Here is an 18,117-nt window from a genome sequence, read left to right on the forward strand (position 1 = left end):
CCTATTCATGCCCAATGGCAGCAGATTCTGAAATGACCACCAAGTACGTGGGATCAGATTTATTTACCCTTGTGCACCAGTGGCCCTGAGGGGCTAGAGGATGCATTGCACCCTCAATTGGATACAATGGATCCATTACTTACATAGGGTAGAGGATGGAGGGAGGGGGAAGCACAGGCAGGCTCTGTGCATCTCCAAAAGGTTATTTGCACTTTAATCCCTCTTCCTAATGGGCTGGAGGCATAGCAAAGCTGTATACCACCAAGGTTGCTTTTAACCCTTTGAACATCTCATTCCATTGGTTACAGTAGTGGGCATTGGGGTGGTCACAGGATGGGCTCCTACATGGTGATTAATGATATTTTAACCCCCTCTTCCAATGAGCACAGGTTAGGAGGTGAGGGCATTTTTATGTTCTTCTCCTCATTTGTTTGTTACAAAACAAGAAGAGACGCTAAATTAACCAGAAATTCACGGATACTTTAAGAATGCAAACATAAAAAGATTTAAATGAAACTGAATATTTAAAAACGTATTAGTAGCCAAGAGCTTCCACCCTTACCGGTATTAAAGCATATATATAGTAGTGTTCACTCATAAGGGTTGATTTTTACTTTGTCATTTTTATGATGTTCATGATGTTTATGACAAAACTTGGATGTATTACATTTATTGTTTATACCTGTTATGATAAGGGAAATAGACTATGATACACACCTTTGCATTTATTAAGGGATTTAACATGTTCACACATAATAGAAGAATTATAATTGTGTTTGTTGTAGCTACCTGTTTTATAAAAAAAAAATATGGAATAAATATAAGTTTGCCTACAACTGATGTCATGACAGTTATGAATATTTTGCAATGTAAAGATGTCAAATGTTTGGGACTTGGTTTGTAATGGAATAATATAAAGTTAGTTTGGCTCATGCCAAGGAAACACATATGAAAATCGTTATCAAATAGGATTACATCAGTTTTTCTGGCAATGCAAAGGGTGACCTCATTGCACTTTGCATCTCTCTGATACAAACCATGCAGTATGGTAAAGGTCAGCGTGTTAGACGAGTGCTGAATTATATCCAAGTTTGGGACTTTTTATTAATGTTTAGTTCAGATTTTTTTTCTTGATGTGTTACTATGAGCAATTTTTATAGAAGTGGCAACACAATACTTTAAAGTCTTTATGTTTGTCTTTATAACAAAATATCATAGAAATATGGCCAAAATAAAAACATGCTAATAACTTTAATACCATGCACAAATATTATATTACAGTAGAAGACAATGAAGCATACACAATTGATACACAGTATAAATGAATATATATAAACAGTATTGTGCAAAAGAGTTAGGCAGCCTTTCAGAAATAGACATGTTAATAGTTAATTTTTTTATCATTTAATAAAATGCAAAGCGAGTGAACAGAAATAAAATCTAAATCAAATCAATATTTGGTATGAGCACCCTTTGCCTCCAAAACAGCATCAATTCTCCAATTGACAACCTGGTCTTCCTCCTGTTAGCTTGGGCCACAAATTATGGCCCTAAGCTAAGCGCTTGAACGTGACAGCGCTCAAAGCGTGTGCTTTTACATTCAGTGAATTTAAATACCTGAACTTCCTTTCAGGCATTCCCTTTCAGGTGATGTCATCTCTGATGTCCGTGAGGGATACCTACATTCTTACAGGCCTGTAGAAACCTAATTTTTCAGACAGGGAGATCCCCGCAAGTGTTTTAACAGGCTGTCAAAGCAGCTTGTGTTAATTTGAGAAGAGGGAGAAAAAAAAAATGATATATATATATATATAATTTTTAAAAATAAAGACACCGCAACAACCCGTACCCTTAACTTTAATGGGAAAAAAATGTGCTACACTCACTATACACAGGGAATGTTGCTCTACACGGATAAGTGTTTGCAGTTGGACATACTCTGGACAAAATTACATTACTAAGTTTGTTTGAAAAGTAGATTGTTTTTACCACTAACTTTGGATGAAAATGCAGAAAACGCGACCATAAAAAAAATACCCTGGGTTGCCTACTTTTCAGAAACATACACTTTTATGTAGCGGTTTTAAGGTCTGTGAGCACTATTGGAGTTAGAGCCTTAAAATACCAAATTTGAAAGTATTACAATTTTGAAAAAAATATGCGTACATTTTAATATTTGCCCTATAACTGCGAAATACCGTATTTGCTCGATTATATTGATCTGAATATTAACTTAGGAAAAAAAGAAAAAGCCTGAATATAAGACGACCCCTAAGGAAAAAAGTTTTACCAGTAAATGTTAATTCATGTAAACTATTTTTTTTAATAAAAGCTATGATTGAAAAAAATATTTTTTTTGTTTTTATTTCCTTGTATTTTCCAACCTGTCCCCCAGTTACGCACATCTGCCCCCAGGCTTGCCACACCAATATGGCACTGTGGCCCATGATATGCCTTTTAACCCTCTATATGCCACTGTGCCCCATGGTATGCCTTTTGACCCCCTATGTGCCACTCTGCCTCCAGAAATGCCTTATACCCCTATATCCCATTCTGGCATTTAGGGGGTTAAAATGCATATTATGGGGCAGAGTGGCATATAGGGAGGTATAAGGCATTCCAGGAGGCAGAGTGGCATTAAGGGAGTTAAAAGGCATTGTATAGAGCACTCTGCCTCCAGAAATGCCTTATACCCCTATATGCCACTCTGGCATTTAGGGGGTTAAAAGGCATATTATGGGGCAAAGTGGCATATAGGGAGGTATAAGGCATTTCAGGAGGCAGAGTGCTCTATTAAATGCCCCCTTAATGCCACTCTGCCTCCTGAAATGCCTTATACCTCCCTATATGCCACTCTGCCCCATAATATGCTTTTTAACCCCCTAAGTGCCAGAGTGGCATATAGGGGTATAAGGCATTCCAGAAATGCCCTATGCCCCCATTTAACACACACACACACACACACTTACTTACCGGTGCTTCCTGCTGTATTGCCGGGGCAGCGGGTTGACGTCTCCTTCCGCTGCAGCTGGAAGGAGGTGGAGTTGGCAGCGGGGGTTTGTCTGCGTCCGTCGCGCATACCTTCCCCGCACCGGAACTCTGATCTCTGACAGTCGTGGGAAGGTATGCGCGACGGACGCAGACAACCCCCGCTGCTAGCCACATCTCCTTCCGGCTGCAGCAGACGTTGTCTACGCGGATTGCCCCGGCAATACAGCAGGAAGCACCGGTAAGTGTGTGTGTGGGGGGGTGTTAAATGGGGGGGGGGGGAGACAGGAGGATCCAGGTCCCCTGCAGCGGTGCGGGGGATCTGGATCTTAGTCTCATAATCAGACCTCTATTTGAGGTCTGATTAGAAGACGACCCCGATTAGAAGACGAGGGTTATTTTTCAGAGCATTTGCTCTGAAAAAAACCTCGTCTTATAATCGAGCAAATACGGTAATTTACCATATGAGGTAAATCCAAACTTATGATAGATATATGTACCGTATTTTCCAGCTTATAAGACAACTTTTGAACCTGTAACCTCGGCTTCCGTGCTCCCTAATCACTATGCGCCGGCTATTGATGCCGAGCGCGGGGATGACGTCATATCCCGTCGCTCGGCATCAATTGCCGGCGCGTAGTGATGAGGGAGCAGTAAAGCAGAGGTCTGAAATGACAGACCTCACGCTCCCACAACTGGATGGAAGATAGAAGATGAGAAAGGTAAGAGATGGGGAGAAAGGGGTGTAAGTGCAGTGTATGTGTATATATGTGTGTGTAAGGTCAGTGTATGTGTATCGTCAGGTGTGTGTAAGAGCAGTGTAGGTATTTGTGTGTTTGTAAGCTGGTGTGTCTATATATATATATATGTGTGTGTGTAAAGGCAGGGGTGTGTGGTGAGAGCAGTGTATAAATGTGTATGTATGGACAGGCGTATGTTAGTATGTGTAGATATATATATATATATGTGTGTGTGTGTGTGTGTGTGTGTGTGTGTGTGTGTAAGGGCAGTGTATGTATGTATGTATATGTCTGTGTATGGGCAGTGTATATGTATATGTGTGTTTGTAATCTGGTGTATATGTGTGTAAAGGAAGGGTTGTGTGAGGGCAGTGTATGTCTATACATGTGTGTGTGGACAGGCATATGTTAGGGAGAGCTGACCCACCCAATCCAAGCAGGCTTTGTATACAACAACCAGCCAATCACCGGTAAGGTACATCGCTTGCCGTGATTGGCTGGTTGTTGTATACTGGGTAGAAGGGTAGTCTTATACGGCGAGTATAGCCCAAACTCTATATTTTAACTGGAAAAGTTGTGGGTCGTCTTTTACGCCCAGTCGTCTTCTACGCCGGAAAATACAGTATATATTTTAGGTAGTGCTGCAACTAACGATTATTTTAATAATCGATTAGTTGGCCGATTATTTTTTCGATTAATGGGATAAAAAAAAATGCAATTTTTTTTAATTTAAAATAATGTAATAAAAAACTTACAATTTACACTTTCATCTCTTTATCACAATGGCATTTCTCTATTCACTTTCTTATTTTACTGACATAATAATAAAAGCTACAAGAACCCAAACACAGTGTTTCTCAAACTAGGTTTTAATACAAAGTTATTAGTAAATATTAATTCATATGTTAACTATTTTTCATATTTAATAAAAACTATGAGAAAAAAAGCCTTGTTTATATTTTCTTTTATTTACCAAACTGCCCCCAGTTATGCACATCTGACTCCCAGCTTGCCACTCTGACCCCAGATATGCCTTATACCTCCTATATGCCAGAGATTCCACTGTGCCCCCTGATATGCCACTGTGCCCCCGATATGCCTTATACTCCTTATATGCCAGTGATATGCAACTGAGCCCCCTGATATACCTTTTACCCCCAGATATGTCTTATGCCCCCCTGATATGCCTAATATCAATATGCCCTATACCCCCTATATGCCACTGTGCCCCATGATATGCCTTATAACTTCCAATATGCCACTCACCCCCATTTATGCCTAATACCTCCCTATATGCCACTGTGCACCCTGAAATGCCACTCCACCCCCCATAAATGCCCTGCACCACCCTGAAATTCATTATACTCCCTGATTAACCACTCTACCTCCCCCTATACACCACTCTAACTCCCCAAGATATGCCACTTTACCTCCCTGAAATTAATTACACCCCCATACACCACTCTGCTACCTTGAAATTCATTATACCCCCATACACCACTATAACTCACCCATACACCACTCTGCCTCCTCCCCCCTCCCATTCATCACTCTGCCTCCTCCCCCCTCCCATACATCACTCTGCCTCCTCCCCCCTCCCATACATCACTCTGCCGCCTCCCCCCACACACACCGCTCTGCCTCTCTCCCGACTCCCTGGTGTTTTGTGAACCTCCGTTGCTGACAGGCACTTTCATTGGAGCTTCATAGAAGCCCCAGTGCAAGTGAAGGGGAGTAACGGAGGCTGTCTCTGTTAGCCGGTGGGGGTCGGCACGATGCGCACAGACAGCCTCCGTTACTACCCTTCCCTTCCGCTGGGGCTTCTACATCATGTGATGCTGGTGCTGCATCGTAGAAGCCCCAGCAGAAGTGGAGGGGAGAGATGGAAGTTGTCTGTGCGCATCGCACGGACACCCACCGGCTGACAGTGAGGGGAATCCAGGTCCCCTGCAGCGTTGCAGGGGATCTGGATTCTAGTGTTATAATCCGATCTCTGTTTGAGGTCGGATTATATAAGGAGAGGAGTTTTTCAGAGCATTTGCTCTGAAAAATAACCTCTTTTTATAATTGATAAAAATCGATTCGATTTTCATTATCGATTATTATCGATTAGTTGTGCAGCCCTAATTTTAGGTTTTTATCGATTAGTTGTTGCAGCCCTAATTTTAGGTTTTTATTTCTTTTTACTCTAGCTGTGTACACTAAAGTATAAGAAGTAAAACTATAAGCAATGTGGGTTTTTTTTCAAGATTTTTTTTTTCCATACTTAACGATGGATTATATAGATGAATATGGTTTAAAAAGAAAGCCCTACATGTCCAGGAAAAAAAAAAAATATAATTTGCATGGGTATCCTAAATGAGAAAGAGGGAAGTTACGGTTCAACAAGGACATAGCAGAAATGTTGAAGATGCTGTTGTCCACAAGTTGTCTACACACGCACGGTATGCATTCTCTTGTATTGTTGATCGCTTCCTAAACTCTTTTAAGATGTGCCGATCTCGGTGTTGCTGGACATTGAGGCATTATAGCAACACCGTTTAAGAGAGGAAATCATAGATCACTTTCTAAGCTTCAAAAACATATATAGGTGACCGCGCCCCTCACACCAAGTGAGTTTATTATAAATAATGCAAATAATACCAATTCAATGTAGCTTCAAGGAAATCCGAGCAGTAGGTAAAATTCAATCATAGAACACAAATCCCCTATGCGATTTATGGGCTTGAATAAGCCCCACCAAACGTAAGGGTCCAATTTGCCTGTTAGATATATACATACAATTATTTTGATGAACTACACGATGTTTTTTTCTTTTCTTTTTGTTCTATGATTGAATTTTACCTACTGCTCGGATTTCCTTGAAGCTACATTGAATCGGTATTATTTGCATTATTTATACTCACTTGGTGTGAGGGGCGCTGTCACCTATATATGTTTTTGCAGTTTTTCTTTAACAAAGTGGGGTTTTGTTCTGAGGTGTACCAGCAGCACATTCACATTTACTTATTACGTGCTTTTTTTTTTTTTTTGCTTATTTAATTGTATTCTATATTGTTTATAGAATTTTTTTGCACACTACTCAGTTTTTATTCTAGTTTGTCACTTTCTAAGCTTGTTTAAGGAAATGGCCCGTCATTGGACGTTAGGGGGTTAAAATGCGTAGAAATTAAAAACCGTAAAAGAAATTCAAAATATTGTACACATACACACATATATGTGTATTGTATTGTGCCTGGGTCCTCGCCTCCTCCCTGTGTCTGTCAGTACTTGTACTAAAACATACTTGATCACAGTGAGGCTGAGCCAAGGAAGTCTGGGGGGGGGGGCACAGGTATCGAGCAGTTTGTGTATGTAAGGGCCTGATGCTCTGTGTCTGTAAGGACATTAGTTCCAAAGGGAATGTGTGTGCTACCGGCCCATAGCCCCTCCAGGGATATCTACATGACATCTGCATAAATCACATTGCAACAACCCCAAAAAACTTTCACATTTAAAATCCAGTTTCTCTTGATACATAAAGTTGCTTACAAATCTATTGATCCATTGTTTATTCACTAGAAAAAGAGTTCACAAAAGAGATTGCAGAAGATTTGCAGTTTTATCTCTCAGCTAAATTCACCGAGTATAAGGGGTGAACTGGCCATGCATAATGCATAGTACATTCACTAAATTAAATAACTTTTCTTTTTATTCATTTAACTATACATTATGCAGGGCAAACTCAGCCCTTCTTGCTGGGTTTGGCTCTTCATAATGCATACTATTCTCAGAAGGCCCTGACTGGCCATTGGCAAAACAAGGCAAATGGCCAGTGGGCTGCGGGGGATCTGGATCTTAGTCTCATAATCAGACCTATTTGAGGTCTGATTATAAGAGGACCCTGATTATAAGACGAGGGGTATTTTTCAGAGCATTTGCTCTGGAAAAAACCTTGTCTTATAATCGAGCAAATACGGTACTAGACTTTGGACAATATAGTTATTTGATTGTTATGTGAACCATGACCAAAACAGTGCTTTGAAATAAATGTTACTGTAACATGAAATTAACTATAATTAAAATCATATGGAACTGGTGCAGGAACTTATTGAAAAAAGACATACTCCCATCTAGTGGAAGCATGATCCCTGAGATTGAAATCATTGCTGCCTTGACTTTTGTATTTTTCATAAACATACTCAATTAAATGAACAACTTGTTCACCCCATCCATAGAACAATTTTAATAGTTCCTTTTAAATTAACTCTCTTCCTTGTTGATTCCCTTTAAGTATTTAAATGTTTCTATCATATCCCCCCTGTCACGTCTTTCTTCCAGGCTATATATGTTAAGATCCTTTAACCTGTCTTGGTAAAGTTTATCCTGTAATCCATGAACCATTTTAATAGCCCTTCTCTGAACTTTCTCCAACATATCTATGTCCTTCTGGAGATACGGTCTCCAGTACTGTACACAATACTCCAAGTGAGGTCTCACCAGTGATCTGTACAACGGCATGAGCACTTCCCTCTTTCTAATGCTAATACCTACTGCATTGTCTACCTACCTTTAAATCCTCAGAAATAATTACCCCTAAATCCCATTCCTCGCACATTGAGGTTAGGACAGTATAAAATATGCTATATTCTGCCCATGGGTTTTTGTGCCCTAGATGCATTACTTCACATTTATCCACATTAAATGCCAATTGCTACAGCTCTGACCATTTTTTCAGTTTACCTAAATCATTTGCCATTTGGCTTCTCCCTCCAGGAACATCAACCCTGTTGGAAATGTTTGTGTCATCAGCAAATAAACATATCTTTCCATCAAGACCATCTGCAATATCACTAATAAAAATATTAAAGAGAAGTACAGATCCCTGAGGTATCCCACTGGTAACAAGACCTTGCTCTGAATATACGCCATTGACTACAACCCTCGTTTGTCTGTCACTCAGCCACTCCTTAATCCATTCAACAACATTGGGATCTAAACTCAGAGATTTATAAGTCTTCTATGTGGGACAGTGTCAAAGGCCTTGCTGAAATCCAGATATGCAATGTCGACTGCACCACCACCTGCACCACCACTTTAGTCAGCCAATCAAAAAAAAACAAGATTCATTTGGCATGATCTTCCTGAGTTAAACCCATGTGGTTTTGGTCTTGGAACCCATGTGACTTCAGATGTTCAACAATCCTGTCCTTTAATATTGTTTCCATTAATTTCCCCACTACATATGTAAGACTAACTGGTCTGTAGTTGCCTGACTCCTCCCTACTCCCTTTTTTGTGAATGCGACGACTCCAATGATTCGTTAAGTAAATCAGTTAACGGTTTTGCTAGTACACCTCCAAGCTCTTTTAATAACTTGGGGTCTATCCCATCAGGCCCCATCGACTTATTTGTCTTTACATTAGACAACTGAAGTAGAACCTCCGCCTTGATAAACTCACTTATTTCAAATGACTGTCTTTTTTCCTAACCGAGGTCCCATTCCCTCATTTTCATTTGTAAAAACTGAACAGAAATATTCATTGAGGCAGTCAGCTAAACCTATATCCTCCTCTACATACATTCCTTATGTTTTTAATCTAACTAATCCTTGTTTTACTTTCCTTTTCTCATTTATATATCTAAAACATGTTTTATCTCCCTTTTTTACTGAGAGGGCAATTCGCTCTTCTGCATGTGATTTGGCAGCTCTTATAACTTTATTTGCTTCTTTCTGCCTAATTTTATAGATCTGTCTATCTTCCTCACTTTGGGTATTTTTGTATCTACTAAAGCAGTGATGGGCAACCATTTTGGCGTGGTGTGTCAAAAATCGGCAAAAAATCGAGCATAACTCGTGTGGTGTGTCACTTCGACAAAAAAACATAATTTTGCGCAATTTATAGTTTAAACTACAAAAATGTATAATTGCAATATATAATTGTATTTAATAAACCAAAAACAAATTATTTAACATACCTGCTTAGTAACTACTTACCTTTCAGGAGTCCTGCGGTGGGGGTGCAAGGCCTCTGTCTCCCAGCTCTGCCACTGTATGGAACAGTATAGCGTGATGGGAGTTATGATGTACTTTAGAGCATAATTATATAATGAAAAATACATTGGAAATGGTACAGCATAACACCCATCACTCTCACACACTTACCAATCCGCATTTACCAATCCACATATACCAATCCACACGCATACCAATCCACACATATATACCAATCCACACACATACCAATCCACACACATACCAATCCACACACACACCAATCCACACACATATACCAATCTACACACATACACCAATCCACACACATGCCAATCCACACATACCAATCCACACACACATACCAATCCACACACACATACCAATCCACACACACATACACCAATCCACTCACATACACCAATCCACACACATACCAATCCACACACATACCAATCCACACACATACCAATCCACACACATACACCAATCCACACACATATACCAATCTACACACATACACCAATCCACACACATGCCAATCCACACATACCAATCCACACACACATACCAATCCACACACACATACACCAATCCACTCTCACTGTATGCTTTCCTACCTTTCCTCTTTTCTCCTTACAGCTCCTTTTCCTGCTCTTCGCTCCTTTTCTTCTTCAGTTCTTCTGTCTTCTTCCGAGGGCACGGGGTTCAGAGGGCACGGACAGCGGTGGGCGCGGCTTCAGTGTTGTGCGCCGGGATCTGACAACAAACCCCGGCGCACAACAGCTGTTGCCGCGCGGATCGCAAGGGAGCGGTATCGGAGGTCTTTAACAGACCTCCGGCTCCCTTGAGTGATTTTAAGCCGGGTTCAAGGGAGATCCTTATACCGATCCGATACCGCTCCCTTGCGAGCCTGCTCCTTCATCGGCGGACATTACTGTCCGTCTCTGGAGGGGTGCCGGGTGCCGGCAAGTTGGCACCCCCCTGATCAGCGGCACCCGGTGCGGACCGCCCCCCCGCTAGGTACGCTACTGCACGTCCCGCCGCCCCCCCCGTTCCTCCAGCACAGATTCTTTCATCCTCGGCGGCCGTGCAGGAGCCGAGGATGAATCGCAGGAAATCCTGCGCGTGTCACCCCAAATGGCTACGCGTGTCATAGGTTCGCCATCACTGTACTAAAGGCTAACTTCTTGTCTTTGATGACTTTTGCCACTTCTGCAGAGTACCACAGCGGTTTCTTTAATTTTTTACTTTTACTGACCAGCCTAATACAATTTTCTGTTATCTTCAATAATACAACTTTTAAATAACCCCATTTCTCCTGGGCTCCATTTAAATTGCCCCAGTCTGATAATGACTCCTCTGCACATATTCTCATTTTAGAAGTCAGCTTTTCTAAAATCTAAAAACTTTTGTTTTTGTGTGGTACGACAGACTGATGATCACTAGATCCCAAACTTTCACCTACAGAAATATCCGTTAACAAATCTCCATTTGTGAACACTAATTCCAATATGGCCTCCCTACAAATTGCCTCCCTGACAACACCACTACAGAATAATGCATATTCAAGTACTACTTGAGTTGCATGACCCTACTAGATTAAACTCCCAGATAGGGCTTCTCCCTGATAGTGAGTCAGACACAGACAGTGGTACATCATAACTCCCATCATTATGTACTGAGACAGGCACTGATGGTGTTACAGCATGACTCCTATCACTATATACTGCTCCTACAGACCTCTGTTTCAGTGCTCTCTCGCGGAGCACATGGGGTTGAGTAATATGATGACATTTCCCTGGGCTCAGCATCAATCGCTGGCACAGATTGCAAGGGAGGAAAACACTCCCTTAATTTTGGGCCAGTTAGAGGAAGATTCATTATTTCCCCAACTGGACCTGCTTCTCCAGCCGCGGGCAGTCATGGAGACATTCGGCAGGGTGGCGGACGCCTTGCTGACCACTGGAGGTGGAGGTACAGCGCGTCATACAGTCACAAAAAAGCCCTGGTAATAATATACTGTCAATAACAGCCTCCATCACGTAGAGTTTATAGGCGCTTATAAATAGCCAACACATTCTAGGAAGGGCTAAAGGCCCACTGCCCTCCCCCACTTTGAAACACAGCGCACTAGTCATATTTTATATACTTTTATTTTTGGTCTGTTATTTGAATTAGTGGTAAATTTGTTGGATAAAGCAGTGGAAGTCATGCAGTTTCTAAAGTAACAAATTAAATGTTCTTTACTTCAATCCCAAATTGGTCCTGGTTTAAGGATACAAAAGATGTTTATCTCTGATTATATTAAAAACATACATCACATAGCGTAACAGTCTAGAAGAGTATATTATAGAATACACAATCCATCCTTAATGCTGCTTCCGGGTTTATCTACTTTACCCATATATACACACACACACACAATCCACTCCTGTGTTCACTGCCGAGTGGGAAATTAGTAGAACAATGGGTAAAGAAGATAAATATATGGGGGGATATATATATATATATATATATATATATATATATATAGATATATATATATATATATATAGTTAGATAGATATATACATATATATCACTGAAACCTCTTATTTGAACCAGCAAAGTGTGCTTTAATGAACAAAAAAGACGGAAACGTCCGGAAGTGCATTGGATATAAGCAATATGACGCAGAAAAGAATCCCCACCCTAAACCGATGACGCACAACCACACGCGCAGTCACCGAAGCAGTTAGACTGGGAACCTATATATATATATAGTTAGATAGATATATACATATATATCACTGAAACCTCTTATTTGAACCAGCAAAGTGTGCTTTAATGAACAAAAAAGACGGAAACGTCCGGAAGTGCATTGGATATAAGCAATATGACGCAGAAAAGAATCCCCACCCTAAACCGATGACGCACAACCACACGCGCAGTCACCGAAGCAGTTAGACTGGGAACCTACGAGAAACGGGCGTGGCTACATAAATATCACGTGACGCTCGGCAACCAATCGCATATCCCGCCCTCAAACTAAACGTGACGCCAGTTTGAAGCGAGGTCAGCCATCTTAGAGACGGGAGGAGCGCAACTCTTAGCTCTCCAAAAAAATAATTAAAACCGAAGATCGGTGACGATTACTTTACATTTCGTTATTGGAAATAACTCAAGAAACGCATCTGACGTCTGGAAACTTTTCCGCGCGCAAACGGCGAAAGCAACAGCAGTGTGGAGTTAAGACGAAGCTAAGCGGACGGGCCTACAGCGATGGTGCAATCGTGTTCCGCTTACGGTTGCAAAAACCGATATGACAAGGATAAGCCCATATCGTTTCATAAGTAAGTTACGCGGTGCAGCGGCATAATGGAACATGTAAACCTTTCGTCTCGATGAGGAAGGCGATAACGCATGCGCAAAACCGTCACACGGCGCTCGTGCCCGTGCTTAACGTGGTCGCGAGTGCATGTCACGTAATCCAATGGGTTTGCAATCTTCTGCGAGGTCCTCTCTATTATATACGTTGCTAGTTAGCATCCATGTTTATGGTACTCATACGTGACTTTTTATGGTAATTTAAATTTGTATTATAATAAATAGTATGCTGACATAGTCTTGACCACACAGAGCTATTGTAACAGTAGATGGATGCATTTCCTGCATCTCATGAACTCAAATAAACAGTTACCCATAAACTTGGCGGCAAATTTAATTTTGTTTAAATGTACACAAGTTAATGCGAGTTTTATCTTAAAGTGCTTCTGGCTGAGATACTCTAAACCATGGTCTGTTTGCAGTCCTGGCATCTTTACTGTAGAGTGGCCAGAGCTCCCTCTTTAAAGGGGTACACCAGCCATCAGATGCGCTTTAATGCATATGTGGTGACCTTTCTGCTAAGGCGTGGGAGAATTCTCCACAATCCCTTCATTTGCCCCTCTGTTGCCTCGTCCCCAGCAGATGTATTTGTCTCCATCACTCCCTCAGAGAACGCTGCCACTGGTGGTCTGTTAAGACCCTATGCACAAAAAGTGCTCCGGTTCATTTCAACAAGGGGGCTTTCCTGACACTGATTGGCTCCTCAGACATGAAGGAGAGCAGCTGCAGCTTCTACCTCAGTCGCGCTAACAAAGCCGTGATGACGGTCACAGAGAAACGCGTGTCAGGCTAACATTATTTCTCACCTTTGTACCTATTACTTTTCAGGTCCTACAGACTTCTTACATGCTGAATTCGAGCTTTTAGGGCATCCGAGTGGATTCTGTTAGTGTTTTTTGTTTTCCTTGAGGAATTAAACGCTGCCACCACAGCATCTTGTGTTAAGTTTTAGGGGGTATCCAGGCAGGAATGTTTTTTTCCAGGTATTTATTGAAGTGGTAGTTGTTAGTACCCTTTCCTAGTCTGTTTATAGTGTGGTTTATGTCCGCCTTTTTTGAATCAATGTGTAATTATTGGCGTTTTGTGCTGCCCCGCTAAAACGGGGCAGCCCAAAACATGTAAAGCTTTTCTGCACACTCGGTAGCATTTTTATTTAAATAACTGAAACAGAAATGAATGCTAGCAAACTATTAGTGTTCAGATAGCGTTCATGTGATTGGCTGCAGCTCCCCTTGACCGATATAGGTGTTCTGAGCATGTGCAAGAAGCATACTACAGTATGCTATGTACTTTCAGTAGATCCAAATAACGCAAAGGTCTCGTTTTCTCACTCAAGACGCTAAAGACTACCTTTTCTGATTTGCATGCAGTAAAATCAACTAGAGCCCATGCAAAGTGAACTCCTGTAAGTGTTTAACATGAAAATGGCGCTGGAGTACACTGTACAGAGACATGTAAAAAAATCTATGATAGATCATTAATTTTTCCTTATATTTGATCTGTACTAGTGCAGTAAAATCAGAACAAAGTATAACAAATTGGCGTTTTCTTTCTCTTTTTATTTTAAAGGTTTCCCCTCACTCGTCCTCTTCTCTGCAAAAAATGGGAGGCAGCTGTGAGAAGGGCGAACTTCAAACCAACCAAGTACAGTAGTATCTGCTCCGACCACTTCACTCCTGACTGCTTTAAGAGAGAATGCAACAATAAACTTCTGAAAGACAATGCAGTTCCGACATTATTCTCTTACACGGAAACAAAGCCTAAGGTGAACTAAAAGCACAAAATATCTATTTGCTGGGGCTCTTTAAACCCTTCAGTCTTAATAGTTTTTACTATATTATCTAAAACACTACTTAATTGTAGTCATTTCGTATAAATGGGAAGTTCTATGCATAGAATACAGTGCTTCAGACAATCAGGGCATTGGAAAAAAAAAATATTTTATATCATTTTGTTCAACAAACTTCCTTTATCTGAAGGCTGCCATTGTTTTTATTTGTTACAGCTGGGTGACTTTACCTTCTCAAACACCACACTGAGCTAATTCTTTATAGCTAATGAAGTTCATTCCACAGATTTTAATTAGAGTGTGATTAAGACTGAGCCAATCTATAGTTTACCACAGCCACTATAATGAGTATCTGTCTAGTAGACTAGGCCAAAATAACACTCCTAGAACACATGCAAATGCTTTTGTCTGAAGACGTTAGGCTAAAGCTAGAACTGCTCAAAAACCTAAATACTTTTCTTTTATAAATGTATTTTTAATCTTATACCAGTAATAAATATAAATAAAAAAAACAAGAGGTTGGGGGCAAAAAATGATGGGAGGTCCTCTTCACTGTGTTGATCTGGTCTCTGGTCTGGTTCGCTTTACAATTCTGTTTGACATTTCAAAAAGTAATAGGTTTCCTTTAACTAGCCCAAGATGTGTGTTGCTAGACTATTAGTCATAGCTTCCTTGCTGAGGGGATATCTTTAGATTTAGGAAACTATGTATGGTGACCTTCACTTTGGTTCCTGGAGGCCAGTGACATGATTTTTGTCACTTATGAATCACTTGGTTAAAGTAATTGAATGCATTTGTAGTTTAGACAAATCTTCTAACTTTGATTTTATAAAGTGTCATATAATATAACACATGTATAATGTGTGGTGGGTGTATCTGTTGTATGGTCACGGCTATAAATACAGTCATCAAATCAATGTAAACTTCCTCATGTTATTGTAAATTATTGTATTATTACTTTACAGGAATAAATAGTGAAATATGTTTGTCAGACAAGCTTGGGGCACCAAGCTTCTACAACCACATTGACTGTAATCATGATGTATAAGAGATCTAATGAAAATATTTTGTGTAATCTAGAATGACAAAGAGACTGAAGTTAAGGATGAACGGCCTCCAGTACCTGAAGTGGACCCTGCTATCGGATTATTGCTGCCTCCTCCATATACGGCCGGCCACATAGCCGTGATTTGCGACCACAATTATACAGTGGAAGATACAGTCCTTCAGAGGAGGAAGATACAACAGCTGGAAGAACAAGTTGATAAACTGAGGAAAAAACTTAAGATTGCAAACCAGCGGTGCAGAAGACAGGAGCGCAATCTGGAAAGACTAGAAAAAGAGGTTTCTTATTATAAAACAGGAAATGGTTATGTTATCTTGCCAGGTAATTATTTTGAGGTGTTAAGTCAGCCAGAAGCCCAGGAGGCCCAGACATTTGAATAAAAGCTCTGGTTGCTGTATCCTTTATATCAGAGCAGAGGTATGTAAAGTTTTTACTCCCCCTGTTTAACTGCGATATCTGTAAACCACAGAGAAGTTGATAGGGGTTGGCGTGCAAACTTTTCCTACCTTTAAAACAGATTACTGATATAATGAAAGATTTTGTTAATCCAGTCTTTATTAAGATGCTTGCTTTGTTCTGCAAGTGTTCTATCTTACAATAAGACATGCCTATAATTCCTATTTCCTATTACTACTCCATGTTCATTGAGAGTTTGAATATATTTACAAATATGTTTACTTTTGAGAAGAAAATACTGGGGAAAATAGACTATTAAAGCTCTTTAAGGCTAAAGTTGCATGGATTGTACTTCAATTTCCGTTTACTGGTCTGCATTGGAGCACATTGAGTAGTCATGAGCATTTTGTTTTGGTCAAGAATTGTAACATAGTTTTCTTTTCTTTTTTGTTGCATATATTGAAATGTAGGACCTCCTTTTTGTTTTTGTAAAATTTGCAATAAAGTGTATTCTATAATAAAAAAAAAGTTTTTCGTACTATGTTGAGCCTAAACTGGCAAATGTCCTCAAGGGCAACCAGCTACTTGTAGTGGTTTGTGTGTATCTATCCTATCTATCCTATCTATCTATCATAGTCGTGTGAAGGTACACCCTCTTTGAATTCTATGGTTTTACATATCAAGACATAACAAGCATCTGTTCCTTAGCAGGTCTAAAAATTAGGTAAATACAACCTCTGATGAACAACACATGACATACAGTGGGGCAAAAAAGTATTTAGTCAGCCACCAATTGTCCAGGTTCTCCCACTTAAAAAGATGAGAGAGGCCTGTAATTTTCACCATAGGTACACTTCAACTATGAGAGACAGAATGAGACAACAAAGTCCATAAATCACATTGTCTGATTTTTAAAGAATTTATTTACAAATTATGGTGGAAAAATAAGTATTTGGTCAATAACAAAAGTTCATATCAATACTTTGTTATACACCCTTTGTTGTCAATGACAGAGGTCAAACGTTTTCTGTACGTTTTCACAAGGTTTTCACACACTGTAGTAGGGCTGCAACAACTAATCGATAAAATCGATAATAATCGATAATGAAATTCGTTGGCAACGAATTTCATTATCGATTAGTTGAATCGATTATTATTGATTATAAAATGAGGGTTTTTTCAGAGCAAACGCTCTGAAAAATCCCCCTCATTATATAATCCGTTTAGTCTGACTCACCGTCTCACAGCAGCAGCTCCTACTTACTCCCCCTCCCTGTAATCACTGTGACAACTGGCCCCGCCCCTTCCTTCTCCAGGCCAGAACCACATGGCTGTGACACTCATCTAACTGTAAGTATATGTATGTGTATATATATATATATATATATATATATATATATATATATATATAATGTGTACTAGGGCTGCAACTAACGATTATTTTAATAATCGATTAATCGGCCGATTATTTTTTCGATTAATCGATTAATCGGATAAAAAAAACAATATGCAAATTTTTCGTTTATTTAAAAGAATTTAATGAACTGGATGTTAAAAAACAACTTAAAATTTACATTAACATTCTTATTTTGTTATGATGTAATAAAAAACAATATTTTCAAAGTACAAGAACCCAAACACAATATTTATGAAACAAAATAACCCCAAACATTCTGAAAAGAGGTGGACTATTACTGTTCAAGAAACTTTGCCCCAGCACTTTGCACTTTGCACCCAGCACTTTGCACCCAGCACTTTGCACCCAGCCCTGGCACTTTGCACCCAGCACTTTGCA

At 40.0% G+C, this 18,117-nt stretch overlaps 1 protein-coding gene across 1 annotated transcript; it reads left to right on the forward strand.

Annotated features, from left to right (window-relative positions):
* The first annotated feature begins 12,683 nt into the window (after positions 1-12,683).
* Positions 12,684-16,850, forward strand: THAP1 (THAP domain containing 1). Its single transcript, XM_053456372.1, has 3 exons — positions 12,684-13,037; positions 14,641-14,836; positions 15,941-16,850. Exons 1-3 carry the CDS (start codon positions 12,967-12,969, stop codon positions 16,304-16,306), a joined length of 633 nt encoding a protein of 210 aa, XP_053312347.1. The 5' UTR covers positions 12,684-12,966; the 3' UTR covers positions 16,307-16,850.
* Positions 16,851-18,117: the final 1,267 nt, after the last annotated feature.

This window comes from Spea bombifrons, chromosome 1 (assembly GCF_027358695.1).
Source record: "Spea bombifrons isolate aSpeBom1 chromosome 1, aSpeBom1.2.pri, whole genome shotgun sequence".
Taxonomy (NCBI): domain Eukaryota; kingdom Metazoa; phylum Chordata; class Amphibia; order Anura; family Pelobatidae; genus Spea; species Spea bombifrons.

Coding starts and splice junctions, on each gene's coding strand:
- THAP1 (XM_053456372.1), top strand. CDS start 12,967: ATGGTGCAATCGTGTTCCGCTTACGGTTGCAAAAACCGATATGACAAG. Junction 13,038..14,640: donor AAGCCCATATCGTTTCATAA/GTAAGTTACGCG, acceptor TTTATTTTAAAG/GTTTCCCCTCACTCGTCCTC. Junction 14,837..15,940: donor ACACGGAAACAAAGCCTAAG/GTGAACTAAAAG, acceptor TGTGTAATCTAG/AATGACAAAGAGACTGAAGT.